The sequence below is a fragment of the Pelodiscus sinensis genome, chromosome 12 (genome assembly GCF_049634645.1).
Source record: "Pelodiscus sinensis isolate JC-2024 chromosome 12, ASM4963464v1, whole genome shotgun sequence".
Lineage (NCBI taxonomy): Eukaryota > Metazoa > Chordata > Testudines > Trionychidae > Pelodiscus > Pelodiscus sinensis.
Genome location: NC_134722.1, coordinates 34,099,358 through 34,113,649, shown reverse-complemented (window position 1 = coordinate 34,113,649; position 14,292 = coordinate 34,099,358). Strand labels below are relative to the sequence as shown.

The following is a 14,292-nucleotide window of genomic DNA, read 5'->3' as shown; positions in this document are numbered from 1 at the left end:
CTAAAGTGTTATACTTGGGAAAGTTCTTGATTTTTTTGTAAATGCATAGTGGCTTTAAAATTCTTATAACCCTTCAATAAAAGTTTTAAAAGCAAGCAATCAATAATGTGTGTTGTGTGGCAAATTCAAAAGAAAATTAACTATACAGAAGCCACCAACTAGTTACTGACATTCCTAGAACAGTACTAAGATTATCACAGTTATTAGTGCTAAAAACAAAACTTTTTGGCATAAACCACAATAAAGTTAGATGCTGTTATTAAACACAGACCAGACTTGTTAATTTCATCTCCACTAATAACATAAAAAAGTCATTGTTGTCCAAGTGGAGATACATTTGGTGGAAGAAAAATATTATTTTTATGATTCTAAGACACTATTACACACAATGCTGAATTTAAAAAAATAAAAGTATGTTTGTCAGAGTCTACAGATATTTGCTAGTCACTTTCATAATTGTTTTTTATTTTCTTCTGTGCTGACCATTACATAGTTTTCTTCTTCATTTTAGTTGCAAGATAGAATTATTGACCTAGAAAAGGAGAAGGATCTTTTAAAAGAAAGTTATGATAAACTATATAACAGGTAAATTAAAATGTTTTTTCTTTTAATGTCACTTGAGTCCCTTTCTTATTTCCCTAGCTCTCTTAAACATATGTAGACTTAACTATTTCTCACTCTGGCTCTTAGAGATTTTCGTATCTGTAAGTGTATGTGGAAACACATGTTGCCATGCTTGTGTTGCATCAATATTGTTGACAAAGAACTTGAGACTCCAGGACTGTCAATCCAGTGCTCTTCAAGTATTAAGCTTATTTTTTAAAAATCTGTTAAAACAATAGTTAGTAGCATAGGTCACATAATTTTGACCATCAAGCGAAGTTTTTCAAGTGTAGATATAAATTTACATTAGAAATGCTTTGTGAATAAGGAATCCATATATCTCTGGACATAGGATTTTACAGGTAAATTTTATTTTCTTGAATTCCTTCTCCCATCTCAGCAGTGGAAGTGAACTGAGGCTAATGTCTGTGGCTGTTTTGGTGACATTTTCTAATTGTGTTTATTTTAATAGCAACTACAGGCAGTCCCCGGGTTACGTACAAGATAGGGACTGTAGGTTTGTTCTTAAGTTGAATCTGTATGTAAGTCGGAACTGGCGTCCAGATTCAGACACTGCTGAAACTGACCGCCAGTTCTGACTTACATACAGAATCAACTTAAGAACCCCAGGCGTCCCCAAGTCAGCTGCTGCTGAAACTGATCAGCAGCTGATTCCAGGAAGCCCGGGGCAGAGCAACTCTGCCTTGGGCTTCCTGTAGTCAGCGCTGGTCAGTTTCAGCAGCGTCTGACTTGGGGACGCCTGGGGCAGAGCAGCTGGGGTGCTGCTGGGTTGCTCCAGTAGCGCCGCTCCTCGGTGCTGCTGGACCAACCCAGCAGCACCCCAGCTGCTCTGCCCCAGGCGTCCTGATTCAGCCGCTGCTGAAACTGACCAGCAGCGGCTGAATCAGGACCTGGGGCAGAGCAGCTGGGGTGCTGCCGGGTTGGTCCAGTAGTGCCCAGAGCGGGCGCTGCAGGACCAATCGGCAGCGCCCCAGCTGCTCTGCCCCAGAGTCCAAAACAAAAGCCTGGTCTGCTGGGGGGGGGGGGGGAGCACACTAGCTGCGCCCCCGCCCCCCCCAGCAGACCAGGGACACGGGGAACAGAGCCGCAGTGGCAGCGGGGTGCCGCGCCTCTGAGGCTTTGCTCTGGCAAAGCCTCAGAGGCGAGGGACCCCGCCGCGGCTGCGGCTTCAGTCCCGGTGCCAGTGGTCTGCTGGGGACGGTCTCCAGCAGACCAGGGGCACCGGAGCAGCTTACGAACGGGGCTTTCTCGCCCCGACCTCCGGGGCGAGAAAGCCCCGTTCGTAAGTGTGGATCCGACGTAAGTCGGATCCGCGTAAGTCGGGGACTGCCTGTATTTCGTTTGTGCTGACTATATCTCCTGTTTATGTGAAGGCTTTTGGAGATGATGCATGTGTAAATTCTGTCACCAGTGTTTAAAATCACATAAATAAAACATTCAAATGCTAAATATTCTGAACTTGAAACTTGGTAAGGTTCAGAATTCAATCTTTAATCCAGAATAGAAAATTGAAATAATTAATCAGTTTGCAAAGTTTAAAAACAATGATGGTGAAATAAACATTTCATGAATTGAAGGCAATTGTCTTTTTTTCTAATAGGAGACCATGACCTTTTCTGTCCAAGTGGAACAGATAAAAAAATAGGGAACATATTCTGAAGTTAATTACTTAATTTGCAGTTTGTCAGTTTGGCAAATCTTGGAGGACCTCTGGAAAGTAAATACTATTATTAGCAGAGTTGTTGTTATATTTGTTACCTACTAAAAAACAAACAAAAAATATACATAGGTGAAAGCATTTGGGAATCATTTGTTTTTAAGAATTGTTTTAAGACAAGTGAGTAAGGTCAGTTCCCATAGGTCCATCAGTGGCTGTTGGCCAGGATGGGTAGGAATGGTGCCCATGGCCTCTGTCAGAACCTGGAGATGGGGAACAGGGAGGAATCACTTGATGATTACCTGTTCTGTTCATTCCCTCTGGGTCAATTGGCACAAGAACCAGAGGTTCAGAAGCTTTATACATAGAAAGAATGGTTTTGTTAGTTGTCTGTTGCTGAAGTTTGATGTTGTGGATTCCTCTATCTTTTAAGTGGAGAATTAATATTTCTTATTAATCCATTATTCCTCCTTTTCAGTTGAGGAAAGTAATAACTTTGGTAAAGCAACAGCTTTTAATCTTGGTTTGAAGTTATCTCTTTCTTGCAAGATTGGGTGGAACATCTAAAAAGAATAGATCTTGAAAATAAACTGATAAATTAAATCACTACTTAACCATATCCCAGTTAACTCCCAATTAATTGCCACATGGTTATTCTCTCGTCCTTCCGTCATATAACCATTCTGTTCATCCATAACTTCATTTATCCAGTTGATGCCTCTGACCCTTCAACTATTAAAGGATTATATTATAGAGACAAAGCCAATAAAGATGGGTAAATCTCTAGTGCAGTTAAAGTGGAAGCAAAGTGATTGTGATATACTTTTGGTTTTGTATTTTCACTGTTGTTAACACATTTGGATTGTGCCTATTTTACTGTTGAACATACTAGTGACCACATGTGCCTATGGGTTAATGAAGATAGTTTGTTTTGGTATCATGATGTGGAAGATAGAAAATAAGAGTCAACCCCTGCATTCCTTGCCTAAGCCTTATTCACAGAAACATCCTTGGAAGTCAGTGGGGTTTTGCTAAAGCAAGAACTACAGGATTTGGCCTCAAGATTTTACAGAGAACAAGTACAAATTTTAGAGAGACAAGATGAATGAGGTTATATCTTTTATTAGACCTACTTCTGTTTGTGAGAGAGACAAGCTTTTGAGCTTCTGAAGAAGTGTTCTGTATAAGCTTGAAAACTTAGAATTTGGTACAATAAAAGATATTACTTTGCCCACCTTTTCCCTCTTAAATCCTGGGACCAACGTGATTGCAAAAATACAGCTTACACTAGTATGAGATTTTCCGTGAAGTCTTATTATTTAGGCAAAATCCAAGAAAACCAGTTGTGTAAATAACAGAGTTGTATGGATTGTTTTCATAAGCTTATGTAATGCAGATCTGGTAATGCACATTTTCCCTGCAAAGAAAATGGTTTAGAACATAAGAACTGCCATCTTGAGTCAGACCAAAGGTCCATTTAGGCCAGTCTTTCAACAGTGACCAATGCCAGGTGACCCAGAGGGAATGAACAGAACAGGTAATCATCAAGTGATCCCTCCCTGTTCCCCATTTATAGGTTCTAACAGAGGCCATGGGCACCATTCCTACTCATCTTGGCCAATAGCCATTGACGGACCTATCATCCATGCTTTTATCTAGTTCATTTTGAACCTTGTTAAAATCCTGCTCTTCACAACATCCTCTGGCAACGATTTCCATAGGTTGTATGTTGTATTAAGAAATACTTCCTTTTGTTTGTTTTAAACCTGCTACTTATTGATTTCATTTGGTGACCCCTGGTTCTTGTGTTTTACGAGAAAGTAAATAATTTTTCCTTATCTACTTTCTTCACACAGTCATGATTTTATATACTTCTATCATATCCCCCCTTTGTCTCTTCTTTTCTAAGCTAAAAAGTCCCAGTTTTATTGCTATCATTTTGTATGTATAGTTGGGATTATGTTTTCCCGTATGCATTATCAACATTAAAATTCATATTCCATTTTGTTGCCTGGTCATCTTGTTTCATGAGATTCTTTTTAAGCTCTTTACACTCTGTTTTGGAGTTAACTATCTTTAGCAATTTGCTATCATCTGTAAATTTTGCCATATCGCTATTTACCCCATTTTCCAGATCATTTATGAATATGTTGAGTCGGATTGGTCCCACTCTGGATCTCTGTGGGAAACCACTAGTTACCTCTCTCCATTCTGAAAATTGACCATTTATTCCTACCCTTTGTTTCCTATCTTTTAACCACTTATCAGTTTGAGGGAACCTTCTCTCTTGTCCCATGACTTAATTTGCTTCAGAGATTTTGATGTGGACCTGGTCAAAGGCTTTCTGGAATTCTTAGTACATTATATCCAATGCATCCCCCTTGTCTACATGTTTGTTGACCTCCTCAACGAATTCTAGTAAATTAGTGAGGCATGATTTCCCTTTACAGAAAGTATGCTGACTTTTCCTCAACATATTATGTTCATCTATGTGTCTGACAATTCTGTTCTTTACTATAGTATTCAACCAATTTTCCCGGTACTGAAGTTAGACTTACTAGTATGCAATTGAGGATCACCTCTAGAGCCCTTTTTGAAAATTGGTGTCATGTTTGCTATCTTCCAGTCATTTGGTTACAGAAGATGATTTAAAATATAGGTTACAAACCACAGTTAGTAGTTCTGCAGTTTCACATTTGAGTTTTTTCAAAACTCTTGGGTGAATGCCATCTGTCCCAGTGACTATTTAGTTTATCAGTTTGTTCCAAAACCTCCTCTAACAACACCTCAGTCTGGGACTATTCCTTAGATTTGTCACCTAAAAAGAATGGCTCATGTTTAGTAATCTCCCTAAAACCCTTTGCCATGAAGACTGATGCAAAGGATTCATTTAGTTTCTTTGCGATGACCTTAATGTCTTAGAGTTTCATATATGATTGATCATTTATAGTTACCCAGATGACTCCAAATGTGGTGGAATATTGTAATTTCAAAAGAAAGTCCACATGAATTAAAATGGAATGTAACCCTAAATTTAGAGGGAAAGAGAGTAATGAACTGGATTCATACTAATTTATGCACATTAACATTGGAAAGGACTGGTGTGACGGAGTGTCTGGCCCTTTAAGGACAAAACCCAGCCCTGGGAGAGGGTTGAGAGAGTGGAACCCATGGCTGAGACAGACACAGACAATTAGGGCCCAGCTGGGGCTGAATAAATAAGGGCTCCTGGAGGGAAGGAGGAAGACAAACTCTTGCTCTATCTAGGGAGCAGGAGGGTAGGGTTGCCAGGTGTCCGGTATTGACCCAGACAGTCAGGTATTTTTGCCTCCTGTCTGGTTTAAAAAAAAAATCAGAAAATACTGGACACCTGAAATGTCCGGTATTTTCTGGTTTTTTTCCCTGCCAGGAGCTGGAAATACCGGACACCTGGCAACCCTACGACACACTTGGCAACAGGACCCAGCCCCTGGGCCTCAGCCCCCCCACTTACCTGGTTCCACAGGGAAGGTGCTTTCTGGCTCGATCAACATGGCCACTGGCAAAAAGCCTACAGACCTGAAGGAAGGGGAAGCAATGACTTCCCTGGGTCTTAATGCTCAACCTCTCCCCCTGCCTATCCCTATTCTGACTCTGCATGCACTTAAAGGGGCCATGCTGTTTTGTTTTGTTTTGTTTTTTGTTTTGTTTAATGCTTAATAACTGTCGGAGTCCTTTTTTTTTTCTTTTTTTTTTTCTTTCCTCAGCAACTTTGGTCTCTCCCTCCTCCTCCCCCTCCTCCAAACAGAATTTTTCCCCTTTTGGGGTGGGGGGGTGTTTGGTATTTGTGGTTAAATCATCTGGCAACCCTACAGGAGAGACCTGGCTGTCAGGAAAGCTGGGGGGGCTTCCTGAGACAGAGCAGTGCTGGGAAGAGACAGGCAGAGCTGGGGAGCTCTGGCCTGACCTCACTACCAGATGGCAGGGCCTGAGGCAAGGCCTGTGTATGTTAAGATTGTAGGGAAACAGCCAGTGATAGGAAAAGGCAACAAGTTCACAACCTCTTGCCAGTGATGAGTGGCCATTTCAGACTGCAGTTTGTCCCTGAGGTAAGGTTTAGATGATGGTTGGCAGTAGGTCACTGAGGCAAGGTGAGTATAGGGGATTGGGGATTCCCTGGAAGAGGAGAACTCTAGAGTGCAGGGGCACTTACCTTGGGATGGTACGGGCAGGCATGATATCAGCTGAAAGGGGATGTTCCAGGACTGAAGAGCTAATTCCCAAAACAACCAGCAGGAGGCACCATGAGGGGTGAGCGCCTGCCCCGTGACAACTGGTTTGTAAACTTCTTAATTTAAATAATCCAAATCTGATATTACTGGCAGAACTTCTAATGATCTTTTTACTGTATGAAGGGCACTGTAGCATAGCATTTTTGATAAACGAAATAATATGTACATGTGTTGTGTTATGTAGCAGTTAACAATCCATTGCGATAATGTATATAATTGTAAATGTAGATAGCAGCATACTCATGAGAATTTAAAATTTCTCCTTTTTTCTTTTTAAAGAATGATTTAAGATTAAGGACATACAACTGCTTTTGGTTAAGATTTAATCAGTTATAATTTGTCAAAGTAATCCCTTCTTCACATTAGTCATACAGTCAAAACTTGAATAATTTAAGTCTATATGTATCCCCAAATTGCTGGTAGCAGGAATTGAAGGAAATGTCTCCAAAACACTAGTAATGGAGGGAGAAATACACATTATTACTTATTCGTATTCCACAGCACTTAGTTCCAAACCAAAATCAGTACTCCATTGTGAAAGTCTGCAAACACAGAATCAGACAGTCCCTATTCCGAAGTGTTTCCTATCTGAATAGGCCACACAGACTAGGAACAGAATCACAGGCAGGGACAGGTAGAAGTAATTTGTTCAGCATCACAAAGCACATTAGCGTCAAAACCAAAATAGAACTCAGGCTTCTGAGTGTCCACTAGCCCAGTGTTTCTCAACCTTTTTGGTACCAGGAACTGGCTTGCTGCTCTCCTAAATGTGAAAATCTCAGGGACCTGAAAAGAGGCTGCTGTGGACTAGTGCTGATCCAAGGGCTGTTGCGAAACACTGAATTACTAGGCTACACTGCCTCTCAAATTCTTTTCTTTATAGAAGATGTTAATAGCAAGCATTGAAATTGAACAAATGGTGAACATTTAACTTTTCATTTGTTGCATTCAGTGAAAACATGAGATTTTCTCTAGTGTCTTGGAGTTATTTTAGTCAGCTAAAAAGGTAGGGTTATGATTTCATGTTACAATAATTCAATTCCTTATGCAAATCCTAATTCATTAGATGTAAATTCACTTTTACTCTGTCACAGCCAATCTATTGAGACAGCTAATTTCCATTTATATTTAGGTGTAGAAAGTCTGTGGAGCTGAGAGAGTTGGGGGGGGGGGGGGATTCTTTGTGGGTTTTCTTGCAGATAACCATGAAAAAAGTGTGTATTCCAGTTGGAATCAGCTTCTTCAGATTGGGTTCTTAAGGAGCTGACTCATGCATTATTTAAATTAATGTACAGTTTCAGATTTTTCACAAAAATGCAGAATATTTTTTGCAGTTTACACTTTAGTGAATAAGCAGGTATATGATTGGCTGAAATCCAGGAGAATATTTGTTAGCCACTGAGTGCATTTTTAAATAATGATCTGAACAGCACAAAGTAGCATTAACTTTGTAAACTACACAAAAATACATTATATAGTCTAGCTTAATTGTGAATCATTTCGTATGTTTACTTTTGCTTCAAACTGAATCATTACTTTTGTGATGGTTTCAGAAATTCTGATTCTGTGTCCCTGCTATCCCTATTGCATACAAGTTTTTGGTTTAGAACCAAATACTGTGTAAAGACAAAAATATTCAGAGGAATAACTGGTGTTAGTCTGTATCTGGGGGGAAAAAAAGGAATCCTGTGGCACCTTGGAGACTTACAGACCTATTAGGGCATAGTTATTCTCATCCCTTAAACTTTTTTTTTTTTTAAGTAGGATCACTACTTTGTGTAAGTGCCTCTTAATCAGTATCAAGATCATGAGAGCTGTTGTCACTTGATAATCAATATTTCTTTGAACACGCAACAGGGTTTTAGGATCTCTGTGCTTCACAGAGATGTTAAGAGATCAGGTAGGTAATCACACATCTCTACATTGAGAAGTTTTGTATTTGGAAAGAATGGTTTTGTTAGCTGTCTATTGCTGAGGTTTGGCTTTGTGGATTCCCCTGGAATATGCATCTGAATTCCTTTTCCAGTCCCACAAATGCTGTACACTGCCAACTTTTTTGATTTTGGAGTTCTAAATTAAGGCCAGTTCCTTTGCTCATCCCACAAAGTCTTTCATGTTTTGTAACCACAGGCTGAGAAAGGCGCCTTGGTTTTAACAGCAGCAGACCAGCATATGTTTACTTAATTCCTAAAACATGATGACAGTAGTCTCTGTGCACTAAAAGCTTTTTTCTTTCTTGTTTTCTTGAAGTTGATTTTTAAAAGTTCTTCACATGCCATATGTTTTATTGCAGTGCCTTCAGTGTGAGCCATGAACAGCAATGGAAGTTAAAGGAACAGCAACTGAAATTACAAATTGCTCAACTTGAAACTGCCTTAAAGTCTGACTTAGCAGACAAAAATGAAATCCTTGACAGAATGAAAGTAGAAAGAGGTATATTTATAAAATATCAGTCTTTTTTTCAGTGTGTTGCATGTGCAAGATTCTTCTGCATTTCTGATTCTAGTTCAGTTATGTATATTATAGAAAAGTTCAGTTCCTATTATGGGACATGCTTCAAGATCTTAATTGATCAAAATACTAAAACACATGACTAACTTTTAATCACATACAAAGTTAGGCACGTGCTTCAATATGTGCTGAATGGGGAAGCTATATCCATTTTAAATAACTTTATGCCATGCTGCATTTGAACTATAGTTGTGCTCAGAGAATATAAACACTGACTATTTTTTTAATTACTTAGAATAAATTAAAATTTGCCATTTGGGCAACTGGTTATTATGTAAATTATATAAATTGTCATGCTTTTCATTATGCGGGTGCTAGAATAATCTGTTTCACTTTAGGATCATATTCAGTTAGCCATACCACCTATGAGTAAGCATTCTTGCCATTAAGGTTCACCTACAACTTTATATGTTTTGCTACTTTTGATTATTTGTACAATGCAATAGACATGAATGGCATTTCTCAAGCAAATATGAAGACCAAGTCCCTAGGTATTGTTTCCTGCCACTCTCACATCTGTTTGTACTGATCTGTTCATTTTTGAGTGCTTGTCCATGTCCATTCCATTGCATGTGTGTGTACAATTCATGCATAGTTGCTAGAAATTTTCCCCCTCATGGTATCCTTTGGGCTAGCTCTCATGGCTTCTGGTGTTGCACACTCATGGTACTGGCATAAGGGGCCCTGCCAAGCCTGAATTCCCCAGTCCCTTCTTATCATTCACAACAACAATTGGAACTTCTCTCCTTGCTTCGGAAAGATTCTCTAGTACTTTTCATAGCTTGTTTTTTGTATATAGTTAATAGTTATAGGTATTGGAATTAGTTATTACTTTTAGTAGTCTTAATGTAGTTTGGGGGCACATCTCCATTCTGGAGACCTTGCAGTTCAAGCTTCGATCTGCTTGTGGCAAGCTGATGTGAACAAGCAACCCATACTTTAGTTGTCTCACGTGCTTTCGAGAGGCATACTGGAAGGATCGCTGCCAAATCTGCTTCATGCTCTGTAAGCAAAAAAGACAAAACAACAAGACTGAAAATCCTCATGATGAAGGTTTCATTGTGACTGGCTTCAGAGCTGAGATCGGACTCTGCATCAAGCACATCTGTGTTAGGGTATAGCACACAGTGATACAGGCCCTCGTCTCTCTTCCTCCTCGACAGAGGGCAAGAAAAGAGCAATTCCTCGCACCAAGAGGAAATGGACAAAAAGGCATGAGATCCTGCAAGACACTTATCAGACCACTCTCCCTTTCTGGCATGAACTTAGTAGATACTATCAGCAGTTGTGCCAGCACTGCATACCCCATCTAAGGATGTGCCACCATCTTCCCCCAGGCAGCACTCTGAATGCTTCACAATGCTGTCCATCTCAGAAGCATATGTTGAGACCTGGGTACTGTTGTCACCAAGGGACCAGGACTCGGCACCCCCAGCACCGTAGGATGATGGGGGCATCTCTATTATTGTCACAATGGCATTGAGACCAATCTCAAGAGGAAAGCCCCCTTTGGGTGCCTCTCCTATGGCCTCTCCATGGCACTGCTCGCTGAAACTGGATGGCTCGACACTTCCATGATCTCTGCATTCCTTCTCCCTTTCCTCTTTGGAATCAGAGATGGAGTCTGTCATTTTCCACCATTCAGGTTTTCAGGATCATCCACACCATTCGCTACATCAGTCTTTTGCAGCTGGAACACTCAGGGGACTTGGACAATTGGACCATGGGGACTAACACAGTTGCAGTGGCCATTCTGGGGCCTATGCGAATCTCCAATGGACACGGCTCCAGCTCAAAGCACAAATGCCTCTGGGAGTCTAGTACATGGTGTGGAAGAAAACAAGTCCTCATTCTGAGTTTGTAAGTAACAAGTCAGAGGCAGTTTATTCGAGCAATTGCAAGGGAAGATTTCAGTCAGACAGGGAGTCTCCCTTCCTTAGGCAAATCTTCAAAATACAAGCAGTTAAAAGGCAAATATATATATTTTCCTGTTACATGAATCAACGGCTAACAGTTATTTCTTTGTTTCTAGATGCTACCTTTCTCAAGGTTCCTGCTTAAATCAGCATTCCATCCTTATCTTCTAAAGCAAGGCAGAGACCGTGTCTAGGCAGAGACCGCATCCCTTACAACTATCGCGTGGTTAGGTTAGGGTTAGCCTGTCTTTTTGCTCCACTTTTAACAGGCCTAAGATGGTTGAATGCAAATCTCCTTTTTCCCTTTCCTGCTTCCACAATGGGCATCACACCATAAAACCCCAGAACCCATCTTCAGTACTTACCATGGGGAAGTGCCCAGTACAAACCCTACACTAAGCAACAGGAGCAGGCCTCTCCTGGAGAGGGCAGGGCAGAGATTATTCTGGTACCACACACCACCTCTTCATCATAAGGCACTGATAGTGAAGGAGGTGTCTCCAAGCCACAGTGACTTTAAGGCCTACCAGGACTTAATAAAGCAGATGGCATCCAATTTAGTTTCTAAAGCAGAGGAAATGGAGGAGTCTTCTGAGGGCATCCTGGACATCCTAGTCACAGTTTGTCCATCAAGAATAGCCCTTTCCCTCCTTGAAACTATTATGCAGCCCAAACCATCTCTGTGACAAAATCCAGCTTTCATCCTCCCTATGGCTAAGTGTAGAAAAAAAGTTCTTCATACCAGCCAAAGGCTGCAAATATTTATTTTTCATCCTCCAACGTACCTCATTATGATGGTGGTCACTGAGAGGGACTGTTAAATCCAGACAAGACCAACACCAAAGACAAAGGTCCCCAAAAACCCTGTTCTATGGTGAGAGGGGTTTCAGTGCTAGTTTGCTATGATTTTAATATGTAATGGACAAGTTTAAGGAGAAGCTTCCACAAGACTCATGGAGGAGGGTGGCCAGGACCTCTTTGCAAGCAGCACTGGATGCTTCTGATTCTGCAGCCAGAGCAATCTCACTCCTGTAATACACCCCTAATATTTGGCTGAGCTACTGAAGACCTCAAGTCAAGTTTTCAAGATTTCATGGTACAGAGAATTTATCTGCACATAGTCTAGGGCTTCTGGTGGTCAGTTCCCTGATGCACTGGAAAGACATCTTCATGTATGTGTATCCTTCAACTCTCTCCTTCCTAGAATGTTAAAAAAATCAAGCAGGACCATGCTTGAGTGATGCTTATAGCGTTGGCATGACCTCACCAACATTGGCTTTGTACTCTGCAGAGTCTCTGTGCCATGGCTCTATTGACTCTACTATTAAATCAAGACCTGATCTCATATGTCTACAGTTGTCTTCTCCATCCCAGCCTAGAGGTTCTTTACTTACAACCTGAATGCTCTATGGTTAAGAGCTCAGAAAGAGAGATTTTTAAAACATCATTTTAAATAATAAGCATTCTACTAATAACTCATTCATCAAAATTGAAAAGATTCTCTATCTCATCTCACCAGAAAGGGGTTCCCTGGTCCAGGCTTCTATACAGTAGGAGCTGAACTGTTTGTTATACCTGAGCTGGCAGATAAACTGAGCAAGCACTTCTTCACAAACAAATGGTTAATCCACCCAGATATCCTGAGCATGATTTTCCTGAAATGGGGATTTCCCTAGATCGACCTGTTTGTCACCAGGACCAACAGGAAGGACTCGGTATTCTGCTCCTTTAGAACTACAGCCCAGGCAGGTTTGCAAATGCATTCATACTTCCATTAGGGAGCCCACCCACTCACTGTATGCCTTCCTGCCACTGCCATTGGTGCATAAACCCCATGGTAGATGAGTTAATGGTTGACTCAAGTTATTACTCAAAAATGGTTGAAAATACTAAGTGTGATGGTGCTCAAAGTTTCCCTATATTTCAAGTTGCTTTTTTTAAATATAGATTTTTTTTAAATGCATTGAGTTGAGCTTCAGTGGCAGGAAGTACTACCCTCCTTATATGAATTCCCAATACCAGGTCAAGAAAACCAATGTTCAACCTCCCTTCTGAAGAGTAGCTAAGACAATATGACTTAGTACTTATAGGGAATAGTGGAAAATATTTAAAAATGCATTTATTATATAGATGTAGATTTGAAAATTAGTATCACAACTCTTTCAATTAGATTGGATTAATATGACTTAGTACTTATAGGGAATAGTGGAAAATATTTAAAAATGCATTTATTATATAGATGTAGATTTGAAAATTAGTATCACAACTCTTTCAATTAGATTGGATTAAATGAAGTATGTTGGCTGTTTTTTGTTTTAATAAGACCAAAATGAGAAGCTAACCCAAGAGAACAAAGAGCTGCAGTTGCGTTATCTAGAACACAAGCAACAGCTAGATGAACTAAACAATCGCATGAAGTTTTTCACTAAGGTAATTTTTTTTCTATTTAGAAAATGACCATAAAAAGCTTTTTATGTTTTATGCATAGTGCAAGAACTCTTAAAAGCAAAACCAAAAGAATGCAGAAGTATGATGGATTTTATTTATTCATGATATCAGGCAAAGTGTCATGTTTAGTGAGACGGCACCATGTTATTCTGAATGTATCTCTCTATTATTCATTCACATCTGATAACACCCTTTTATTGACTATTTCTGTTTCAGGAGAGTGATATTGAAATGGCAGAACTCAGTGAAGCCCTCATGCTTGTAAAGGTAAAATTTACCTTTTGATTGTGTTTTGATCTGTCCCGCGCTACTTTTTGACTCTGACTTTTGTATATTCTCTACACTAGTGTTTCTCAGACAGTGGTACGAGTACCCTTAGGGGTACTCGAGAGAAGTCTGGGAGGTACATCAACGCAACAGAAATTAAGTTTTGTCCAACTTTCAATTTTAAGTTTTACAGTGCTTTATTATTTTTGTGATAGAGATGTAGCCATGTTAGTCTGGTGTAGCTGAAACAAAATACAGGACTATGTAGCACTTTAAAGACTAACAAGATGGTTTATTAGATGATGAGCTTTTGTGGGCCAGACCCACTTCCTCAGATCAAATATTTTCTTCCATTATTTGATCTGAGGAAGTGGGTCTGGCCCATGACAGCTCATCATCTAATAAACCATCTTGTTAGTCTTTATTATTTTTGTACTTTTTACACCCAAAAATTTCATCACCCACCCAGCTATGATTAAATTGTTTAAACAGATGTGTTGCAATAGTAGGGAAAAAAATTGTGTGTCTGAAAACTGTAGGTGCTGGGGGTACTTACAATTTTTTTTTTAAAAGGGGATACTTATAATTTTTTTTTTTT

The 14,292-nt window shown here is 40.0% G+C and overlaps 1 protein-coding gene across 7 annotated transcripts in view; it reads left to right on the top strand.

Annotated features, from left to right (window-relative positions):
- Positions 1-14,292, top strand: part of RPGRIP1L (RPGRIP1 like) — a 171,832-nt gene that overhangs the window by 46,442 nt on the left and 111,098 nt on the right. For all 7 annotated transcript variants that reach the window (XR_012906738.1, XR_012906739.1, XM_075940280.1 and 4 more), the window contains exons 9-12: positions 512-585; positions 8,846-8,985; positions 13,303-13,409; positions 13,644-13,694. Coding sequence is in view for 5 of the 7 variants with exons in the window: in XM_075940280.1 (XP_075796395.1) it covers positions 512-585; positions 8,846-8,985; positions 13,303-13,409; positions 13,644-13,694 (372 nt within the window). In the remaining 2 variants the exon portion in view is untranslated. The remainder of the gene's footprint in view (positions 1-511; positions 586-8,845; positions 8,986-13,302; positions 13,410-13,643; positions 13,695-14,292) is intronic.